At 50.3% G+C, this 23,448-nt stretch overlaps 1 protein-coding gene across 1 annotated transcript; it reads right to left on the minus strand.

Moving 5' to 3' along the window:
• Positions 1-1,187: 1,187 nt before the first annotated feature.
• GBX1 (gastrulation brain homeobox 1) lies at positions 1,188-20,143 on the minus strand. Its single transcript, XM_037029503.1, has 3 exons — positions 19,600-20,143; positions 4,092-4,094; positions 1,188-2,158 (listed from the first exon to the last, which is right to left on the minus strand). The coding sequence occupies exons 1-3, from the start codon at positions 20,141-20,143 to the stop codon at positions 1,608-1,610; spliced, it is 1,098 nt and encodes a 365-aa protein (XP_036885398.1). The 3' UTR covers positions 1,188-1,607.
• Positions 20,144-23,448: the final 3,305 nt, after the last annotated feature.

Below are 23,448 nucleotides of genomic sequence, written 5' to 3' on the forward strand. Positions count from 1 at the left end.
TGCCCCCAAAACTTTTCCAGCTCATCTCATTTTGATCAGTATTCTATTTAGGAACCCCCTGCCATGCCCTGTACCGGCTGGAGTTCGCCCACAGAGCGGGCATAAGCACTGACCCCCTTCCTAAGCGTCTGGGAGCTGCCCACACCACCAGGGGCCTCGGGGGCAACTAGGCGTTCGCCAGGGCAGCGCTTCCCTCTGGACTTAGTTCAGCTTTGCCTTTGAGTTAGGGGGGAGGCAGCAGGTCATTGGGCAGCATCCAGAGCCCCTGCTCCCCCTCTGTCCCTCAGTGATGCTAGAAAGACAACGGAGGGGAAACCCCTCTGCCCCTGTTCTCTAAAGATGAGAACTTGCTAAGTTAGGGTCCCTAACTGCCCACTAACATTTCCTGATTTGCTCATGGAAGTCCCGCCTCCGTAGCTCCCTCCACAGTACATATCCTCCTAGAACCATCATACTCTTTCCTGCCTCCTCCACTGGGCAGTGGGCCTTCTCAACCAATCTCATTTTATAACGACAAGGATTTGGTATCTTAAGCTCCGTAAACGCTGTAATGGGGAGAAGGAGAGACCGCAATTAATGCCACGAGAAACAACTGGACATGTGTCCGGGACGCCTAACAGTGGCCGAGCTGCAGTAGGCTGCTGTGTCCTCCGCACAAAGATGAATGAGCTCACAGGCGATGAGGGTGAGCCCCCGGCCTGCCCAGTCGCGGACAAACTGCCAGCGTCTACCTAGGTAGACAGACGGGGCCCAGACACCAGAGCAAAACTAGGGCCCAGCACTTCACTTCCCCTCGTGATACAAATGGGAGTGAAACCGCTGTCCTGGAGCCTGCCGACCCTTCCAGAGAGAAGAAAGCAGAGATGACAAAGCTTTCCTGTTTAATGGGTAAAGAGAGGTGCTGTGTCAGGAGTAGGAGGTCTGGAGGTGCACGGGGGGCAGGCCCCAGGCCGGGGGCGGACAGACGTGGAGGTAGCTCACAGGAGAGGAGATGGGTTGTGCGGGGGGAGGGGGGGGGGTGTTTCTAAGGAGGCTAGTGAGGCTCCATCTAGTTTCTTTGCACATCCTTGTATTATAGACAGGCGGCAGCAACCGCTCCAGGGCGGTAAGATGGAGCTAAACTCTGGCTGAGGATCGAGGAAACGCTTTCCCAAGCCCTCTCTCGGGTGCAGACAGACGGAGGCAGATCCACATATATACAAACTTCACACAAAATAAATAAGGAGCTGTAACCGGTTTGGCTAGCCGTCACCCTGATCCCTCCCACCACTGTTAGAAGCGATTCCGGGAACCTTTCAGGCCCTAGGCATTTTAGAACCCACCCCTTCCCCGGAGTCCACCTCAGTCCCAACAGCTCCTGGGCCATGAGGGCCTAAGCGCCTTGAACCCTGAAGCCACAGTCCTGAGGGTTTCTGGTAGACGGCTCAGGGCCAAGCTCCCACAGCACAGACTGTCAGGAGCGTGCACCTGGAGCTAAGTGCGTTGCCGCCAGAGCCCCCTCCAGGGCAGAATCACAGTGGTCGTCCCTTGGGTCCCAGAACCCTCACCCAGTCTCAGAGTAGGCCGAGGAGCCGGTCCTTTGCCTTCCCAAGTCCTCGGGGGCCCCCTCAGGGCCGGGCCCCCTGTTCCATTTGTTGGTGCTGGCTCCGCACAGCGAACCTGTTGACGTGCACAGGTATGGGCACAACAATCTTGGGGTTTCTGACAGGCTCTCCAGAGCGGCTGCTGACATTACCAGCTTTGATGCGCTTCCACTTGGCCCTTCGGTTCTGAAACCAGATCTTGACCTGCACCTCACTGAGCTTGAGGGCGTGGGCGATCTGAGAACGCTCTGTCAAGCTCAGGTATTTCTTGCAGTGAAACTCCTTCTCCAATTCCAAAAGCTGTTCACTGGTAAATGCTGTGCGGCGCCTTCGGCTTTTGCCCCCAGGAGCTGTGACTCCTGCTGCCACCGGGGCTGTCTCCTCAGCTCCAGTCCCCAGGCTTCCCTTTAGCTTCGGTTTAGGTCCCAGGAGAACCCCCGGACCCCCTGCAGAACTGTCCAGGAAACCGTCGTCCTCACTGTCACCGCCCGAGCCCTCTTCCTCCTGTTCGCTGCCTGCTGGGTCTCTGGCTGGTGCCTCCAGCTTCTCCTCATCTGAGCTGTACACCTTCCCCTCTGTGGGGAGCGAAAACCAGTGGACAGGGAGGGAGAAGGCAGGAAAAGGCAGGTTGGAGGAGGCACATGGAACCATGAACAGGCATGGCCAGACGACAGGTGTGGAGGAGGAGACAGGTGTGGAGCGGATGAGATGCGGAGGGAGAAGAAAGCACATCCAGGGTGAGGGATGGGGAAGAGGTTCAGGGAAGACAAAGAAATGGGAAGAAAGGTATTAACCAGCACAGACTTGACTGCAGCAAAGTGAGGCAGGCAACAAGTGTCTGTCAAGGGGCACCATTTCCGGCTCTGTGTCCCCTCAACATTCCCACACCCCCCCGCGTTCGGCCGACCCCACTGCCTTCCCAGCTTTCTCCTGACCCAGAGCACGCAGCCCCGGGCTCCAGAGTGAAGCAGTGCGGGACCTGGCTCAGGATCCTTCCAGTTACTGTGACACCAGTGAGCAATATGGGAGAATTTACTTCTGCAGGATGGGGTTGGGGTGGGGCCGCCAGTTCTCGTTACTCTCCTAGGAATCCTAACCGGACACAGTGGGAAGAGCTAGGTGTTGACCTCTCTTCTGTCTCTAAATCTCATTTCCAGATGGGAACTTCAGGGTCATCTGACTCCTCATCCTCACCCCCCACCCCAAAATCTGGGTCCAAGAAGCACTGTCCAAGGGCCTGGGAGCCAGGTTCCCTTCCTGCACTCCCTGCGCAATTCGCCTTAACCGGATCGTCCAGCCCACAACTGGGACCCCTCCCTGCCACATGCACCATATCGATGACCAGAGCTTCTTCAATTACTTAGCCCCCTTTGGTTCTTCTCCTCATTTAAAAACACTGTCATTGCTTTCCCACCGTCCCTCTTTCCGAGTTAAGGTGGCTGAGAAGCACAAGCAGCTGCCTTCTGCTCAAGTTCAGAATCCCGAGGACCCTGAGCGTGATGTCAGCTGGGAACACGGAGGGAAATGGGAAGAAACAGAAATGCGGTAAGGGGAACATAGATGGGGAAACATTTTTTGACTCATTTAGTAGATTACTACTGATTATTTGTAATCACAGCCATATAAACATTTTAACCCATACATAATTCTACAATTTAATTCAACCATTGGTTTTATTCTTCTTATCCACTGATATTTTTATTCTTCTTACAATTGCAAATAATGCATTACAAATGTTTTCAGTGTTTAAATTTTACAAAAGTCTCTTGTTTTCTGCCTAAAGGGCCAATAAAGAGTGAAACAACAACAACAAATCAAAAGAAAACCAACCAACAGGAAGGAAGAGAAAATGAATAATCCGTAAGCTAACAGCTTCTCTTACCCATAGAGTTCACTGTGTAAAGGCTGGGGGGGCTCCACGGACGTGGGAGTGCATGTGCCCACCCAACCACACGTCCCATGTGCACACACAAGCACACTCCAAGGTTGAGAATACAACCCAAAGTCAAATAACCTAAGGGAACATGGAAATGTTTTATAAGGAAAAAGGTGTGCATGCGTCTACATGGCTCCAACCCGCCCAGCACCCAGAGCTTACCAGCGCTCTCCTCCAACTCCTCCCCATCTGCGTCACGCCAGCACGAACCTCCCAGGGCCTCCGGGACCAGCCCAGCAATTTCAACCCCCTTCTCCACCCCAGAGGTGACCCTTCCCTCACGGGTGCAATCTACACCTGTTCCTTCTCCTCAAGAGCCACACCGCCGCTATCCTCAGAGGCCAGAGCCTAGCCCGCATCCACGTCACCCACCCCCGTCTCAGTCAGCTTCTTCACACCTCGGGGGGGGGGGGTTTATCCCCCAGGCCAGTGCCTTTCCTCCCTACAGTGCTTCATTCTTTATCCAACCTTCTCAAAATGCTCGTGGCACACCCCTGCTTAGGCTCACCCCGCCTTCTCACGTGACTTTTTCGCTGCCTTTCACCAACAAATGGTCTTCATCCTCCCCCTACCAGCTGGCCATGCTTCGTGAGCACCCAGCCCCTCACGACACCCACCTCTCACCGCCCCACGTCTTCTCCTGTATCTCATCCCTAGCCAAACCATTCTGTTTTCTGCAAGATTCACATCCTTGTTTTCCTCCATTTCACTAACGGTTCCCCCACATTTTCAACTGTCCACTTCTGGAATGCAAACCTAACCTGTCTCAAATCCAACTCTTTCTCCCCGGCCAGTTCAAACCAAACCTCTGCTCTCCCTCACAGCCAGTCAGCAAGTCCTGGCAGTGTTGCTGCCTGTAAAACACACCCAGACCCTGCCGGCTTCTCACCGCCTCCCCTGTATCCAGCCGTCCAGGTCACCGTCATCCCTCCCCAAGTTTATCTGCATTTTCTCCCGGCTGGTTTCCCTGCGCTGCCCGCTCCCCCAGGTTCTTCTTTCTGGAATAACATCCATGCTCATCACCTAGAGTTGCCACTGGCTCACTTCCTGTCTCTGTTTTTATCACCGTTTTAAAAATAAAACTACCAATATGCCCTACACCCTGTTTTATTTGTTGCTATAGTATGTATCACCAACCATAGTCATTTCTTAAAAATATTTTATTGATTTATTTTGGGGGAGAGGAGAAGGGAGGGAGAAAGAGGGGGAGAGAAACATCAATGTGTGATTGCCTCTCACATGCACCCCACTGGGGACCTGGGCCGCAACCCAGGCACGTGCCCTGACTGGGAATCGAACCAGTGACCCTTTGGTTCACAGCCCAGCACCTAATCCACTGAGCCACATCAGACAGGGTAATTTTTTTAACTGCTTCTCTCTTCCTATTAGAATATAAACTCCATGAAGGTAGAGATTGTTAATATATTTTTTCACTGCTGTACCTTCAGCATCTAGAGAATTACCTGTACAGAGCAGGCACTCAATAAAAATTTGTTGACCAAATAAAAGAAACTATTCCCAAGCTCGCTCTCCCTCTGTCCTTCCTTTCCCAAGCCTCTCCTCAGACAGTCCCCACGACCCCACCCCATCCCAGCTCCAGTGCCCATAAGACAGCCTCTCCACGAACACTATCCTACCCCCTTCTCAGATACCTTCAGATCTCACGGTAGCTGGAGAGAAGTCCACGTGGAGTGGGAACCTAGAGGATCTACGCTAGAAGGACGATCTCCAACATCATTGCTAAACCCTGTGACTTTTAATTTTTAAGATACGGTTTGTAGTAAATGATAATAAAAAAGAACAAAACCTTGTAAAAACTCTGTCCAATATTATTATACCTTAAATGGCTGCTAAAAAGGCAGAAACTGGATTTTGGATCTTGAAGGATGCAATCATTTAGTACGGCTCTGAGTACCCAAGGGGCACCCAATAAATCTAAACTGATGATGATGGAGATGCGGCTCCCAGGTTCCTTGATCTGGCGGGGCCCTCCGAGATCGCACCATCCATCCCTCTGTCTTCAGACAGACTCCACAAAACCGAGCCCCATGAGCGTGCCACCCTCGGTGCTGCTTTTAAAGACAGACGAGAAGCACAAGTTCACAGCCTCTCTTGGTTGCCTGATCTCAGTGGGATGCTGAGAGGTAGGGGCAAGACACTGAGGTTCTGATAAGCAACTCTTGGAAGGAGATGGGGGTGGGGCAAAGAAGGAAGCAATTGAGAAGGGAAAAACAGCTATGAGAGTCTGGGACGGTAAAACTGCAAAGCAGTGGGAGAAGGAAGAAAACAGGCAAAAATAGGAGCGGGACAAGAAAGAAGTAGGGTAGAGACCTGGCTGGTGTGGCTCAGCGGACTGAGTGCCCACCTGTGAACCAAAGGGTTGCCTGTTCAGTTCTCAGTCTGGGCACATGCTTGGGTTGCGGGCCAGGTCCCCAGTAGGTGGGCCTGTGAGTGGCAACCACACATGGATGTTTCTCTCCCTCTCTTTCCCTCTTCCTTCCCCTCTCTCTAAAAATAAATAAATAAAATCTTCAAAAAAAAGTAGGGTAGACATAGTGGTGGGAGAATTAAATGATGAGTCAGAGAAACTGAAAGGGCTACAAAGTTTAGAGAAAGAAGAGAAAGTAGCCAAAAGCTTTTTGCTTTCCCCTACTTCTACCCAAACATGGATGCATCTGGACCACAGCAGAACATCCTGGCCCTGCCATTTACTCTTTGCTCCACCAAAAGTGGAGCGTGTTAAAAGGTGATGCCCAAAGTGACAGGAACAGATTCAGAAGAACTGGAGGAGCACCAGGGTAGCCTGATCCTTCACAGTACAGCAATCCTGAAACAGCTTACTATTTTTCATGAGTTAGCTGAGAAATAAATGCTAACTATTTTTAATCCAATTTATAATGAATGTTAATGGTAAATATAGTCAAATAAAGCCCAATGAAAATTGCATATAGAAAAATGTGTTGGCTAAAAATTGACAGAATCAAATCTTTTTGATAAAATTTCTATTTGAAAAACTTGATTTAGAATACCTGAACTTGTTAGATCCAATGTCTATGAAAATAGGGCATGCAGATGCTATAACTGGTTGATGTGAACAACAACAAAAAAATCTGATCAACAAAACTTTATTAAAAATTTATATGGGGCCCTGGCTGGTGTAGCTCAGTGGATTGAGCACGGGCCTGCGACTCAGACGATCGCGGTTCGACCCTCAGTCGGGGCACATGCCTGGGTTGCAGGCCGGTTCCCTGCAGGCCAACTCCCAGCGGGGGATGCACAGGGGGCAACCATGCATTGGTGTTTCTCTCCCTCTCTCCTTCCCTTCCCCTCTAAAGATAAATAGATAAAATCTTTAAAAAATTTTATATGGGAAATAATGATTGAGGAGAATAATTTCAGCAAAAAACCCCAAAGCACCCTTAAATTAGAAATGACTTGACTGTGCTAGGTAGGGCAGCCAAACAGAAAGGTTCTTCCTTTGCGTGTGAAGATGTCATTACTGCCAATAGACGAGTGTGTTGCATTCTCAACTTGTCCCCTATGGGTGAGACTGAAGTCTTTGAAAAACATTTGGTGTCTGTCCAGGGGGAATAATTGTGGGGCAGACTAGCTGGTGGGACACATCCAGAGTTCATGTGGATTCTTCTGGTGGATACTATTACCCTAGGAACCAGAAATCACTAGGTTTGAACCACGATTACTCGTGGAGCCCGTGGCACAACATTAACCCCACTTTGGAGAGCAGCGCTCAGGCTGCCGAATGCGCCTGCGTGGGGCCTTCCTTCCAGGAGGAAGGAAAGCCGCTCTGGAGATGGAGAAGCCCCATCTTGGTCACAGGTCCAGTCAAGCTGGAGAAGAAATCAAGGTCAAAGAACCCATGGCAGGTATTTTCCAGTAGGAACATCATCAACAAATCCACAAATGACAAATGCTGGCGAGGGGGTGGAGAAAAGGGGACCCTTTTGCACTGTTGGTGGGAATGCAGACTGGCGCAGCCGCTGTGGAAAGCAGTAGAGACACCTCGAAAAATTAAAAATAGATCTGCCTTTTGACCCAGCGATCCTACTTTTGGTAATGTATCCAAAGAAACCCAAAACACCAATTTGAAAGAACATAAGCACCCCTATGTTCATTGCAGTGTTATTTACAATCACCAAGATATCAAAGCAGCCCAAGTGTCCATCAGTAGATGAGTGGATAAAACAACTATGGGACATTTACACAGTGGAATTCTACTCAGCTGTAAAAAAACTTTACCCTTTGCAACAGCATGGATGGACCTGGAGAACATTATGCCAAGTGAAATAAGTCAGCCAGAGAAGGACAAATACCATGTTATTTCACTCATATGTGGAACCCAATGAACACACTGAACTAACAAGCAAAACAGAGAAAGACTCATAGATGGAGAGCAGACGACAGCTAGTGCGTGGGGGAGGTTGGGGGTGGAGAGACGTGGAGTCCAAAAAGGACTCAGTGACACGGACACAGTGTGGTGACTGCAGGGGAGGGGGACATAAGGGGTTAAATGGCAATGGAAACAACACAATGTTTTAAGAAAGGGAAGACACAGCACCAGGCTTGTACCGTGGCGGTGGGGGGGGGGGGCAGTCCCGCAGTTGCGGTCACGGAGGGCGGTGGGCCGGAGTCGCAGCACAGAAAACCACCCCAGGTCCCAGCTACTGGGAACTTGGGGCCCCGCCCCTCCGTGCACCCTGCTGCTCCAGCTCGGAGTCACGCCTCAGTACTCAGGACTCACTGCCTTCAGGACTCGTCAAACCCTGTACTCGCTGCATTCTGATGAGAAAAAAAAAATGTTTAGGCACCCAGCACTTGCTCAGGACTTGTCGCACTTGCTAGAACTTGTATGAGTTGCCACACCGTCCCACGAGAGAAAACGCTTTACCACTCCTTGGTTGCTCGGCACTCATCACGAGTTCCGGAACAAATGAACGAGTCGTGAGGTCCCACTGTATGTAAAATCAACAGTCTCTAGTACCCACTGAACAGAATTCTGCCTTTCCCCAGTTCACTCGGCTCTGACTTCCCTTCCCTCTACTTCCAAGATGACTCTTGCACTCCCCACCCGCCCTCGGGACACCCATCTCCTCCTCGTCCTACTGACCAGGCCAACTCCTCAGCTTCCTGAGTACAGAACCAATTGGGGCAGGGGTGTCAAAGGTGGGGAGAAAGCCAGGTCATCCTTTTGAAAAAGGGGTGTGTTTGCCACCACTCTCCTGTCGAAGTCTCATCTCATCATCAGAATTACAGCTCTATTCTTTTCAAAGCCGTGCTTTCTCCCATTGTTTACAGCAACTAGCTCACTTTCAATTTGTTTTTCACTCACTCCGCCCATTTACACCCTCTGTGCTCTGACTCCTTCCTATAGTTTAGGTACCGTTAGGAAAACTCCTTCTCTCTCTCTCTTGTTCTATTCTTCCCTGGACGCTAAAGCATTCTTGACTCCAGACCGCTGTGAGAATTTTCTCTACGCCTGGACCACCCAGAGCCCCTCCCACCCTCCTGACAAGCTCAGGGCAAGTTCACCACCAGTCCGCGCTCAGAGCTCCGCTCCTGGCGTACTAATGCTAATCACTGCCAAGAGCACCTTAGCTATCCAAAACACTTTCACATGTATTATTTTACCTTCAAGCTACTCACTGAAGTGGAGTAGAACCTATTATTAGTAGTAATGGCAGGTTGGTAACCTTATTTTCAGGTGAAAACAATGGGTTTCGGAAAGATTAAATGATTTTCCTAAGTCGCACAGCTAGGGACAGAGCCACATCTAAACCCTGGCCTCCCAAATCCCTAGTCAATGCCCTTTCACCCCCGGCAGTAAAACACCTGCCCCCTCCCCCCTGAAGTAGCAGCCCTCTCCCCAGACGCCTCGTCAGATAAATAACCTTCCTATTCAGTCCAGTTTCAATGTGTAGACCTCCTGCCTTTCACTATCACTGAAGAGCTCCAGCCTAATTATTAATATCTTCCCTTAATATTCTTAGAGGAGATTCTTCAAATGCCACAGGAGAGCTTCACTCACCAAATTTCACCTTTGTCCTTTAACAGGTTATTTCTCTCATTTCCCAAAACAAAACTCCCATCGGATCTTTCTCATATTTTTCTGGCATTATTGGTTTGATGATGTAATCGTACCAGTCAACATGCCTTTTACTTAGAAATGTATTTTCTCATTCAAAAAATAATATTGCCAAACTCTGGAAACAGCTTTGTTTTGATATCAATTTTCTCTAGCTCCTAGTTTGCAATTGTCTCCCGCACCCTTCGAGCACAGCCCTCCCGCGTCCGGGAGTCAGCCTCACGGGGGGACAGGCGTTTTCTACTGTCTTGAGCCCAGTCTGCCTCCCTCACTACAGAGCTCCTCGAGGCCCCACTCCCGGAATCTCTTCCGCCCCTCCCAGGACCCCTTATCTGGGGGAGGGCTTTGCTCTGTGCTACCAAAAGGGAGTTAAAGGCACATTCTTTTCTTCCTTTCTGGTTGAGATCAATATCTGTTTGGGGTTTGTTTTTGTCAGCCAAGCATCCCTCCCCCCTTTGTTCACGCACAGCACCCCCTCCCTTTGGGCACTGCTTCCCGTCTATTACACAGGACAGTGAGACTGTCAATCACATTTCCCCCCCAAGTGACCACGTAGGCATGGGACCCAGATCTGACCAATCCTAACAGCCCATCTCCCTGCGCACCTCACGCAAGCTAGTTAACCAGCCAACCTAGGATTTCACAGGGGCTCGAATCCACGGGCTCCCAACCTAGGATCGTGAAAATTAGGCCGGCCGAGGCTCATGCCACCCTCCTCCCGCTGCCTCCCTTAAGGGGAGAGAACAGGTGAAGACAGGGAGAAGGGGCGAAGTGAGAGCAAGAAGACAAGACCTAATAACTCGGTTTGCATTCCTGTACTACACAGTCACGTGAATCAATAACTCTCCATTTTAGCCTAGAGTGGAGCCGCCGTCACCAGCAACTCCGAGTTCTGACCACACCCAACACTGTGCCTAGAAGTGACAATGATCTCATGATTCCAGCGAGGGTAGGCATCCCCACCTCACTCCCATGACTCTCCCATCCAAGGTAATCTTTTCATATTACCTGATATTATTCGTTAGTACACCACCTAAACCTGACCAGTCTGAAATTCATTCAAACTTTTAAAAAGTCTTCTTGATCAATCTGAGTATGAATTATGTTAATTCAAAGGCTTTGCTCCTAACATCAAGTTGAGATCAGGCATATGAGGAAATAGGAATTCTGATGAAGAAAAAAAGGAGGTTTTTTCTAATGGACAGAAAGGAGGAGCAGACCCAGGGGGGCACAGCAGAAGAGCTTCGGGATCTAGAAAAGATGCCAAAACGTGAGACACGAAAACAAAGGGGGAAAAGACCGAGTGGTTCTAATTCTGGGGATATATCTGAGGAAATCGAAAACACTAATTCAAAAAATAGATATGACCCTGGCTGGGGTAGCTCAGTGGATTCAGCACAGGCCTGCGAACCAAACATTCATGGTTCGATTCCCAGTCAGGGCACATGCCTGGGCTGCAGGCCAGTTCCCAGCAGAGGACCCACGAGAGGCAACCTTTTCTTTGGCAATCGCCATACACATTGATATTTCTCTCCCTCTCTCCTTCCCTTCCCCTCTAAAGATAAATAAAATCTTTAAAAAAATAGATACGCACCCCTATGTTCACTGCAGCGTTATTTACAATAGCCAAGCTTTGGACGCAGCCCGAGTATCCGCCAGCAGATGACAGATAAAACAGCTGTGGTACATTTACGTAATGGAATAGTACTCGGCCACAAAAAGAAGAAAATCTTACTTTTCCTGACTGGGAAATAAGCCAGCCAGAGGAAGAAGACAAGTATCATATGATTTCACTTATATGTGGAATCTAATGAACAAACTGAACTAGCAAACAAAATAGAAACAGACTCATAGATACAGAGAGCAGACTGACAGCGGTCAGAGGGGAGAGGGATCGGGGGCTGGGTGAAAAGGTGAAAGGATTTAGCGAAAACAAAACGAAACGAAACTCATAGACACAGACAACGGTATGGCGATTGCCAAAGAAAAGGGCGGGGGGGGAGGTAGAAGAAAGTAAAGGGGAGGTAAGTGGTCACGGAAGGCGACTTGATCGGGGTGGTGAGCACACAGTGCGATATACATACAGATGATGGATTACAGAATTGCCCATCTGAAACCGATATAATTTTATTAAGCAGCATCACCCCAATAAACTCCATTTAAAAAAACATTAAAAACTAGAGAAAGCCAGAGACAAAATCTACTATTAGATTCATACAATGCTCTCTCCTGGCATTCGCCACACGAATAACTCACAGAACACAGTTCTCCTTCTAACATCACTCCCAGAACTGTTTGTCCTCATCAGTGCAGAGTGTCCCCTGTCCCACACAACGGCCAGGGAAGATGTCCCTCCCAGCTTAGTTCCCAGGAGAGCTCCCCATCCATTTCCAGAACACGGACAATACGGATCATTTCTTGCACAACTATTACATTAGGATGCTGGACAAATATCTTCTCATTTAACTCATGTTTAAGTCTTACTTCTGTGAGGTAAGTATTATTGCCATAGTTTTACTGGTGAGGAAACGAAGACTGCAGAGGTTGGCATTTCACTTTGGGTCACAAAGAAAGGGTGGCACCAGATCCGAACCCAAAGCCCACGCTCCTCCCTCTGCGCTCGCCACATCTCTCCAACACGGAAGGAAAAAGGCTGAATTCTCATGTCACCCCATCACAAACACTGCGCCAGCTGGGCACAGAGTCTGCCAGGTAGGAATGACCGCACAACGCCACAGCTCTTTTCCTCACTCCCCGCTGGGCACTGCTTTCTTGCCCACCAGGTAACGTCAGTCACAAATGACCCCCAATCTTTTCGGCCTGGATTAGATCAACTCTCACCCTTATCACATGTTTCTCTCACTTAATCTGAGCACTGAACACGCCACAACTCAGGTAACACCTCCCAGGCCCCAGATGACAGAGCCTTTTCTATCCTAGAGTCCAGCCCGGTTTCACCTTAAGACGCGCATTTCCTGGGCTGCTCTTCCCGATCAGCCACCACGACTCAGCACTGAGAAGTGCAGAACTTCCCCAACCCCTTAAAAAAGGGAACCACTCATTAATAACTCACGTTTATCTTTACAGATGGAAACAGAACTGTAGAGCTGGAAGCAGCCTTACAGATCACCCAGTTTTACAGATGAGGAAGCGAAGACACAGGTGTGAGTTGGCCAGGAACACTCAGTTACGTACTCCTTGTATTTACCCACAATTTAGGGAAGAGTTATTGTCTGGTCTTGCACACAGAGCTTCTTACTGTCACTCTCAGGATAATTTCACCCTCCTGTCCCCTCCAGGACACCTCTGTATGCATCACTTCTCTTCCCACTGTTCCCAACACGGTTCCATCGTCTTCACCCTACGATAGTACACTCCCCGGGACTCACAGTCAAGAAGGCCACCCTCCACTATCCCTGGTTCAAGGTGTTGTCCTGTCTCTCCGGTCCTCATTTCTCACACGGTGCCTTTCCCTCGTGACCCTGATCTGTGCCCTGCAGCCTCCCTGCTTCTAATACAGATTTTTCTTTTCATCCCTGGGAGGTTATGTCTTTCTCCCCACGAGGGAAAGGGAACAGCCTGCGGTGCAGGGCTGCCTCTGCCGACTACAACCTACTTCTGCCTGCACGGGCCACTCTTCTGTCCCACCAGGTTTGGGCACCTCTTCTCTCTGTCACTCCTCCTCTCAATGGGCACGTCAGTATCTCTCCCACATGACTCTGAGCTGACGGCTTTCCCCCAGGATAACCACGTTCCCAGTGGAAACATGCGACCTCTCCTCCCCACCTGCCCACACAACCCTGTCCTTTCTCCTGGTTTGGATGTGGCCTCCTTCGCTCCAGCCTCGGCTCAGGGCATCTCCCCGCTCCCTCCAGACAAAAGTCCCCTCCCGCCAAACTCTCCTCGTCACCCTAATCAAACGTCCCCCTGTTCTGCACATCTACTCCGTTACTTCTCGAATTTCTGCTTCCTGACTCCCAAGCACCTCAAAGATCCTTCTCTGCCCGTTACTTCCAAGGCAAAACACTCCCCTACAGCTTCCCATGGTAACTTCTCTCTCAGTGCAAAGCACTGCTCATATCAAGTTCCTCCTTCTTTCCAATCAAATATTTCCCCTCCTTATTCTGACCTCCGCCTTTCTCGTTATCCCCAGTGTAGGTTATTCTTGCCCCTGACTCGAAACTTGCCTCCCCAGTCATTCACAGTCACTATCTCCACATTTACATGTGTCACTGCAGAGGCCTCCCCTCTCCCCCCCACAGGGCGACCTTCCCCACGGTACAAGGCATCCCAGCACCCCGTCCAGTCCTCCTAAGGAAAGTTTCCTCTTGTCATTTCTGAGACCTTCCTCACTCAACCAGGGGTTCATAACCCTTTTTGTACCCTTGGTAGTCTGATAAAGGCTATATATACACCCCTTCTCAGAATAACGCTGCTAGGCGTTAAACTTAAAACACATAGGGTTACGTTAGAAGTCAATTATAAAAAAATGTAGTTACCAAGTATTTAAAGTGAATTTGTGATGTTTATTAATTCATTAAACAAAATGTTGTCTCCAAAGACTAGAAACTTCTATGAAAAATATTTGATTTCTATCGGTGACAAGAATCTCAGGTACTGTTGAAATTACTATGCTTTCTAGGCTACACTTATAATTAGAGGAAGCACCAAATTTTGCTAGAGGTTGATAGAAATAAAGTTTTCCCCATCCACAATTAATAGACCCTCTCAGAAGAGAGGAGGGTCTAGAGTCCATGTCAATAACCGAACTTCAAACACGGGGGCTTTAAAGATAAGCTCTGATTCTATGGAATTGAGAGGAATATTAAAGGTCATCTATACCAAACCTTTTATGTTACTGATGAGGAAACTGAACCCTATAGAAGTTGTAAGGCTTCGAATCTCTCAGCATGTCTTAAACATAGTAAGCCCATAACAGAAATACAATAAATGTTCCTTGAATTGAACTAAGCAACTTGCCACAGCTGCACAGCTAATGAGTGACCTGAACCCTAACGATGAGACCTGAAGCCACGTGTCACGACTCCAAGAACTACTGCTCCAGTTGTATTAAGTTAATGCAATATTTGCTTTTCTATGAATGTCAGTGGGGCAATCACTCTCACTGTATGCTGTTCCTCAAAATTTTTAGGGAAATATACTCGGGTCTTTCTCACTCCCAAGAAAAATCTCCCTCCTGTTTCTAATGGAAGTTTCTGATGCCACATCACATTCTCATGTCCTGTTTTTCCCCCACGAGTAAATAGACTTGGGCAGTCATAATGGGTACCAACTCAGAAACTAACCGACGGTCCTGGAAACGGTTTCTAGCTACAATCAGGTGCTTAACTTGCAGCAACCAGCACTCAGATGTCACGCCCCTCGGAAGTTCCCCGGTCTTCTGGCATGATTTTCAACACTATTGCCAACGTCTATTGAGAAATTAGCAAACCTTTTCCTGCACAGTCTTTACAAATACTGTTCCCGGCATTGCCCTCTCTCAGGTCTGTCCCATCACATTCTCTTCTCTGTGTCATCTGAACTACAAATGTTTTCTTTTCATCACCACACTCAACTGGCATTGCCTTTCCTATCAATCTCTCATTTTATTTTTATCATTCGTCTGACAATTATACATGAATTAGCTAACATCCCTCACTTCTTAAGTGTCTGTTTTCAGGCAACCCGACCCTTTTCTTCCTGAGCAAACCATTGCCCTAGACACCTCCGTTTAAAGGGCCCTCTGCACTTCCCCAAACATCGCTTTTCTCTACTCCTTCTGCACACAGCGTCCTCCTCCCAAGTCGTCTCTGGGATGTGCACCTGCACCACGTCTTCAAGCTAGCTTTGAACCTGACCTTGCACACACCCACACACACGAGACATCTCTGCCCATCTCACTCGAGGCAGACTCCTCTTTCCCTGCCATTTAGGGCTGCTGTTTTCTTCTCTCCATTATTCATAACATCGAGGACTTTACCTCCCACTGCAATTCAAAGCTCCTTCCCCCGTCACTTGCACGTCTAGAGAGTGCTGCAAGCGGTTCTCACAACTCTCTAGGTGTTATGTTGATATGGTCAGTGCTGGCCGCACGAGGCTACCGACCGCCAGAAGCACGGCTAGTCTGAGTTGTGACGTGCTGTAAGCGTAAAGTACACACTGGAGTTTGGAGACTTAATATGAAAAGAGAATACAAAACATTTCATTAAACATTTTCATTTTGATTAGTGCGGAAACAATATTTTGGACATACTGGGTTAAATAAAATATATTATTAAAATTAAATCCACCTGTTTCTTTTTACTTCCTGATGTGGCTAACACAATTTTTTAATTACAGAAATGGCTTGCTAGACAGCAGCACTCTGGATTTTCCGTTGATTCATATTTCTAAACCCTCCCTACCAATGGACAATTCTCCCCTCTTCCATCACGCCTTCCTGACCATTCTCACTGGTCCTCACTCTCCAAATCTAGAATTATTTTCCATCTACCATTCCTGTATCTTCTCTGCCCCATTATTTCTGTAAACAGTATTTCTTTGTGCCGAATAGTACAGCTTCTACCCATCCGATTAAACAACAGTAAAGTGTCCCCTTTACCAGTTCTGGTAGGGGTGATCTGTTCAAAATTTAAAAAGTAGCCCTTATCATTCCAAGAAAAAGAGCTCACTCACCATTCTTTAAATTGGCCTATCTTCACTACAATTTCATTTAAAGGGGCTAGTAATTGTAAAACACTAAACAAATGTAAATTAATAATTTCAGGCCAGTATCTCCCACCTACGTAAGTACAGCAACCTCTCCTTTGTCATTTTAGAGATGGCATTCCTTCTCCAAACTCTTCTAATGTTGCGGCTCCAACCCCACTATTTGGGCAGAGGATTCTCTAATTTCACACTAAACACTCCAGTACAATTCTCCAAATGGTGTTTGTCTCCCCCCACCCTTTCAGCATGGGCCGTATGTCACCATCGCTCCCCACACCGATCTCCTATCCAGCATTTGTTGAGAAAAACCCAAGACTGGGAAGGTGGGTGTGAACAGCAGGATGAGGAGACTTGGGAGAGTCTGTACTGAGAGTGGTGAGAAGTGGCAGTCACCGATAAGACCCCTGTCTCATTATCTCCTGGAATATTCCTTCTGAAATCTCTCCTTACTGCTCTACCCCAAAGCCCCACTACAGACCCTTTATTTGTATTTCTTCCCAAAATGAATGATCCCCTTCATCCAGCACCTCTCCAAATTCTTCCTCTGTGAGGTCTCCTTCCCATCGCTCTTAGCAAAGACATTCCTCGTCACCCTAACTGGTGCGGCCCAGTGGGCTGGGTGTGGTGCTGCAAACTGAAAGGTTGCCAGTGATTCCCAGTCAGGGCACATGCCTGGGTGGTGGGCCAGGTCCCTGTCAGGGCCATGCAAGGGGCAACCAACTGATGTTTCTCTCCCTCTTTCTCCCTCCCTTCTTCTCTCTTTAAAATTAAATAAAATCTTTTAAAAAAATTCCTTATCTTTACTCTAAGAATAACTCTCTTTTCCTGCTCCAACATTTTCCTCAGATGATCTTTCCTTCATTATTCTCTCTCTATATAAATTCTAGTTTTCCATCACTATCAGCACTGAAAAACCTTTTTAAAAAATTACTCCTATGACACTCAAATACGGAACAGGCTGACAGGGTCCAGAGAGGAGAGGGGAGAGAATCATAGGGGAAAAGGGGAGGGACTCACATGAGTAAGTATAAAAGACACATGGACAATAATTAAGGTGGGGGCAGAAATGGGAGGGAGGTGGGGAGCACTTGGGGGGGCAGGGCAGGGAATATAAAACAGAAAACTGTACTTGAATAAGAATTAAATTAAAAACATAAAACTGAAAAAAAAAAGAAAAAAATTACTCCTAGTGTTGAAACTTTTTCCTGTTTCCTACTTGGACATTCATTGAGCTCCCACCCAGTGTTCTCAGAACGGAACCCTTTCGTGCGTGCACACACACACCTCTGATCCAGCTTTGCTCCCTTTTCACTGAGCCCCGCAAAAAAACCCTGCACACATCTCTTCCAACAGGCAGCTCTCTCTCTCTCATCCTCCCTCTGGATAATCTGCGTGTGTAGCTCATTCGTTGGACCTTTCCTTTACTGCCCCCCCCCCCAGTATTTCTCTTCGTTCTTTTCCTCTGTTTATTCCTCTCTCCCTCTCAAAGTCAGTTTCACAGCCAATAGTCTATCTGCTTCTGAAGAGAGACCCCATTTTACAAATGAGTTCGAATCAGAACTGAGGGAAACCTGAACGAGTAGGACACACGGCTTGTTCTCCCAAGGGGTGGGCATGCTGCTCTTCAGCGCCCCCTCCACTGGGGTGTCCCCCCCTCCCCCTCAGTTCGTCTCTTCGCCAGGTGTGTCCGGTTCTTTCTCCATTCCTACTGCCTCCAAAGCCATCCTTCTGATGGCTTGCCTTACCCTCCTTGCTGCCTTAGGACCACCCTGTTCCGAAAATCCCTCCGATCGTTTCTCCTTCCAATCATTCTGCCGGCTGCACCCCTTACCACCACTCTGGGGCCTTTTATCTCATGGACATTTCCTCCCGCCTTCCAGTTGCTGCTCTACCATTTCCCTTTGACCCTCCTTCAGGAGGCACTGCTCAGCCTTCAGTCACCGGATCCTCCTGGTCCAACCAGGCAGAAAACACAACAGCTGAATGCCCAAAATGCCTGAGAGTAAGGGGGGAAAGGAGAGGGAGACAGGCTCTGTAGCAGCCCTCGGGGTCTGGAGGAGTGATTAGCACTTGGGTTAATTTCAAGGAAGGGCCCAGAAACCTATAATCAGAAATTTCCTTCTCCTGGGAAAGGACAAAAAAACGACTGAATCTCCTCCCGGTCTCCACTAGAGTCAGCCCCCATGCCTCCTGGGGTCACTTCCACCTGTTAAGCTGGATGCGATAAAACATTAAGCAAAGACAGATCCATCCTAATGCTAAATAAGTTTGAGATTCAGGAACCTCACACCTACATGTGGCCCTAATTTTTCTTCAATGCGGCCCAGCAAACTGTACAAGCTCTGGATGCCGGTGCACCTGGACCTGCCCCTGGACAGGGAAAAGCTTTCCTGGCTTCCAGGGGTTAAGAAACAATCAACAGGGAAGCCAGGAGTGTCCTAAGCAGACTGACTCTAAACAAGGTGCAGTTTAACACACCCTGCCTCTTTCAAGAGGGCATCCTCCGCCCACGAAGGATCCGGGACCCAGTGTTCCTGCATCAGCTCTTAGCTGAGTCTCCAGGCTTGTGGGCCACGCCCAGCCCAGCCCAGCCTCTGTCTTGGCCTCCCAGTCAGTCCTGGTCCAGCAGGTGTGACAGATGCCCTGATAGCTAAGGTTTCCTTAAACCTACTGCTTCGTTCCTTATGGCTTAGCTCTAAATCTGCCAATTCAGAAGTGACCTCTACTACTATGGTGAAGACAGGTCACCAACAGAGGTGTCCACTGCCTTAAGACCCTCCCTCTGCCCCTGCATTCACGGAGCCCCTCTGGGGTCAATACAACCTTCTCACCAGAAGCCGGAACTGCCCTCCCCGAACCGAACTGACAGCTGCCCCAGAGCACCCTCACCCTGGGATCTCACTGCTGTCCCCAGGACCCAACCCACACCTGAAGCTTCTCTATTCCCAGGAGCTGAGAAGGATGAAGGGATTCTGAAAAGAAGTCGCAGGAGAGTCACGGCTTGCGGGCTAGAATGCTGGAGGAGAGGCACCAGTTTGGAAGTCTTTGGTGAGGCTTCCCGCACTCTGGAGACAGAGCAGGGTGGCGGTTCTGGGGTCTAGAGGTGCCTTGTATGGAAGGGAACGGGAGGTGGTTCCGCAGAACCGCCATCTGGGGGTCTGGGGTTCCTGGGCTTCAGGCAGGTGCAAATTCGACATTCGGAGCAGGCTGCTGTCTGGGATTTCCAGGTAACGAGGCTCCCGCCCGGCTCCCTGGTCGGCCCCAGCACTTACCCGGCAGACTTGGAAAAGTCTCTGAAAAGTGCGGTGGTGGGGGTGGTGGGGGCTCTGCCACTTTCTCTCGGGGAGGCAGCAGCTCGTCGGCTTCCAGCCCACCCTCTGGGCGTCGGCCGCCCGGCTCAGGGTTGTTTCGGGCCGCCGTGGTCGTGGCAGCGGCAGCAGCAGCAGAGAGCTCCGGGGGCCCGTAGAAGGCGTCCGGCGGCTCCGCGAAGCTGGGCAGCGCGGTGGTCAGAGCCACCATCGAGGGCACGGCCTGGCCCAGCCCCGCGCAGAAAGTGTTGGTAAGGCGGCCAGCAAAGGAGGCTAGTGGGGCGAGGGGCGGCAGGCCAGCGGGCAGCGGCGCAGGGGCCAGCGCCTGCGGCAGCACGAGGGGCCGGTATGGCATGAACATGGGGTAGCCGGTGTAGAGCAAGTGGCCAGAGCGCGGCGGCGGCGGCCCGATCAGAGAGTCGATGGAGAAGGCAGTGCCCGGGCCCCCACCGCTGCCCCCGCCGCCGCCGCCGCCCCCGGGGGCGCCCCCGCCTCCAGCTCTCTGCATCCTGCTGGGAGCTGCGGCCACCCAGGGGCACTCCCCTCTGGGTGCTGCCGTGTGCCCCGCGGCTCAGGCACCCGGCGCGGACACGCAGGGCTGGCTCCCTGGCTCCCCGGCCGAGGTGGCGGCGGGGCGCGGGCTCGGCGCAGTGTGGCTCCGGCGCCGCGCTCCCTCTCTCTCTTAAGGAGGGAGGGGGCGGGCGAGCGGGCGGGCTGGGGGTGTCGCCCTCCGGACTCATCCATCTTCCTCAAATTACGCTTCACTTCCTCCCTCCGCCCTCCGCCGAGCCCGCTCGCTCCCTCCGCAGAGCCCGTTCCCAGCGGCCCCACCGGCTGGCCTGGGACCCCCGCCCGCCCCCCTTGGCCCAACCAACTATTATTAATGGAGATTGATGAGGCTGGACACGCCGCTTTGTGAAACTTTGCGGCCCGACGAGAAGGCGGCTGCAGCTGCTGGGCCAGTGCCCCTCCTTCCACCCAGCACGCCCCGACTCAGCCCACTCAGCGCGGGCGTGGACTGGGCACGAGGCGGCAGGCAAGGAGGGCTCAGGGGAGGGACAGGCCCGGACCGAGCCCCCCACCCCACCCACATCCCACCCTGGGCTGCTGTCCTCTGTCCGACTCAAGCCGGTCCCCCAGGGTCCCATTCTCTGTCCCTGGGGCAGCTCCAAAAGCAAGCCCAGAGGAGCGGACCGGACAGGACCTCGCTGCCCCCTTGGGTGTCGAGGTCAGGACGGCAGGGGGCGCACTCCGAAGCCAGGGATCAAGGCTCAGGGCCACGCGCGTTGGGGCTCTTTTCCTCCTCCGTCGATTCTTCGCAGCCCCATTCACACTCTCCCCGCGGTCTCCCTCGGCATTGGCTCTTCCTTCCCTCTCATCTTCAGTCGCTCCTCCGTCTCAGACTCCTTAGTTCCGCACTCTGGCCTCTTGGGGAATTTCCTGAAGGGCCCACACTACACCAAGTACTTACCACTGTTCTTACCTTTCTCCCTCCATCTTTCTCCCTTCCCATTCTTCCCCTCCCTCCCAGTCTTCCCTACTCCGCCCTTGTTTCTATCCCTATTCCTATGTGGTTCTTCCTGTTTCTCAGTGGGTCTTATTCTATTTTCCCCCTCGTTTCTCGCCCGTATCTCTGTCTCCTGCCTGCCTGTCTGTCTGTCTGTCTCTGGCTCTCCCCCACCCCTCGCCTGCTCTCTCTCTCTCTCTCTTCTGCTCCGAATTTCCCTGATTGGCTCCCCAGCTCCAGCGCTGCTGATGAGCCCTATTCATTCCTGGGCTTGACACTATCGACCTGCCCTGGCTGATTGCTGGGGGCCGGCCCCAGGAGCGCTGATGAGCCCCAAGGGTCAGCAGCGCTAATTATCCGCTAATTGCCGATGACTCTGCTCACCTCCCCCATTCTCAGACACTGAAATGGTGGTCCCTTTCACTCTCCCCCTCCTGGTTTCCAGCAGTAGAGTTGTCGATCTAGAGGCAAAAGTCATGGGCACGTTCACTCGATAGGAGCCTCAGGTCCGTGGGTAAGAAAGACCGAAGCCGGGCAAGTCAACAGAAGAGCGGCCTGAACTTCAGCACACAGAGCAGGCCTGGCCCACGAACATGGGGGTCGTCTGGTCACTGGGAGCAGGTGTTCCCGTGTGCCTAGGGAGGGGTGAGCTCGCTGAAATTAACAGTAGCAAAGCCAGGCAATTTTAGGAGGGTGATTTGGCTCAGGTGAGGATGAAAACCTGCACCAAAGAATCTCAGGGTTTCCACACCAAGACAGAGCAGGGCAGGAGGGAGCTCTGGGTCTCGTGACATCTGTTCAAGTCAGGAGCATTGTGTGGCCTAGGGAACACCACTAACATCAGGCTCATGCATTAAAATCAGCACCCTGAAAGACACGGTCACCCGAGGGGGACAGAAGAGGGTGAGACCCAAAAAGGGGTTTCCTTTGATTATGTTTGATTGACAGTCCATCCGAGAGGTAAAGGGAGAAGAGTATAGTTTCCCTTCAGTCCTGATCTATCTGGGGCTCTAATTAAACTAAGTGAAACTTCGGAGAGACCAGTCTGGCAGGAAGATGTTACCATGGAGAAAAAAGAGGTGGCTTGATCTAGGTCTGGGGAGCCCAGCTCGCTACTAAAGTACGAGGATCATTCTTGAATGGAAACCCTTCTAAAGATACTTGTCAAACCCTGTGTTAAGTTACCCAAGCACTTCATGGCAGCAGTATGGAAGGCCAGGCTTCAAAAGTGCACGTTGTGCTTACAAAGTAAGACAGAGGTCAGTGCTTGGTGTTACGGCTTTACAGTATTGGATACGCCAAGAGGCTTATTGACTTAATAAATTATTGAGGGAATTTGGGGGCTACAATCTCTAAACTTAAATCCATATGAGCAGTACCAACACCAATCAAATAAAAGATGAAGGAACACTCACTCTTGAACGTAATTGCATCCATTTTTTGCATAAGTAATAAAATCAGATAGCACAAAGGTCCAAGGGCTCAAAGGAGACATACATTGAAACATCCCCTCCCGCCAGTCCCCTCAGTAAGACCTCTTTAATAAGCCTGTCACTCTCTGGTGGGAAAGAATGGATAGTGCATTGTTGAGGACTCAAGGTTAAAGACCCTCTCTCTGATTTTGAAGATACGTGTCACCCAGCTCAAGCCCAGATCTTACTGCCCTGAACTTCACTCAGTAAAGCAGAATTCTCTGCTCAAGGTGGCACAGACAGCACACACATAAAGCTTGTTGCCAACAAATCCCAACGAACCACCAACTCTGAAGTGAGACTCCGAGGATTCTGTATTGCCCTCGTTTGGTGTATGCTGGTTAGGGGCTGTGTTTTAGAATCTATTTATATCCTCAATCTGTCCCCTCGCCACACTGGGGTCCTGGAGTGTGACTTCTGCAGAGTCCTTGGCATTCAGTAGCTAAACCAGGATAAAAGCCCTCACATACGTAGTGGCAACTGAAGCAGCCCATTTCCTTTCCCTGCCCTTTCATGGACTGTGGAAGCGAGGACACACAGCGAATAAGAAAAATCGCTGGCTGGAGTAAAAAGACCTGGAGTTAAGTTCCATCCTGACCCCTCACAGGGTCATTTGACCTTGCCCCTCTTTGACTTAACTTTTCCACCCGTGAGAGGTTACTATCTATTCTGAGTAGTCAAAAAAACTGGTGCAAGGATAAAGTGAATACAAGGAAATAACTTTCAAAACGAATTCTTCCTGCACTAAATGGACAAAGAAGAGCCCTGCGATCAAGAATGCAACCCAAATTGGTGGCTCTCCAACGCCACTTCTTACTCTCCCATCAGCACCAA

The sequence above is a fragment of the Sturnira hondurensis genome, unplaced genomic scaffold (genome assembly GCF_014824575.4).
Source record: "Sturnira hondurensis isolate 20B ecotype Veracruz unplaced genomic scaffold, ASM1482457v3 Scaffold0020309, whole genome shotgun sequence".
Taxonomy (NCBI): domain Eukaryota; kingdom Metazoa; phylum Chordata; class Mammalia; order Chiroptera; family Phyllostomidae; genus Sturnira; species Sturnira hondurensis.

Coding starts and splice junctions, on each gene's coding strand:
- GBX1 (XM_037029503.1), bottom strand. CDS start 20,143: ATGCAGAGAGCTGGAGGCGGGGGCGCCCCCGGGGGCGGCGGCGGCGGC.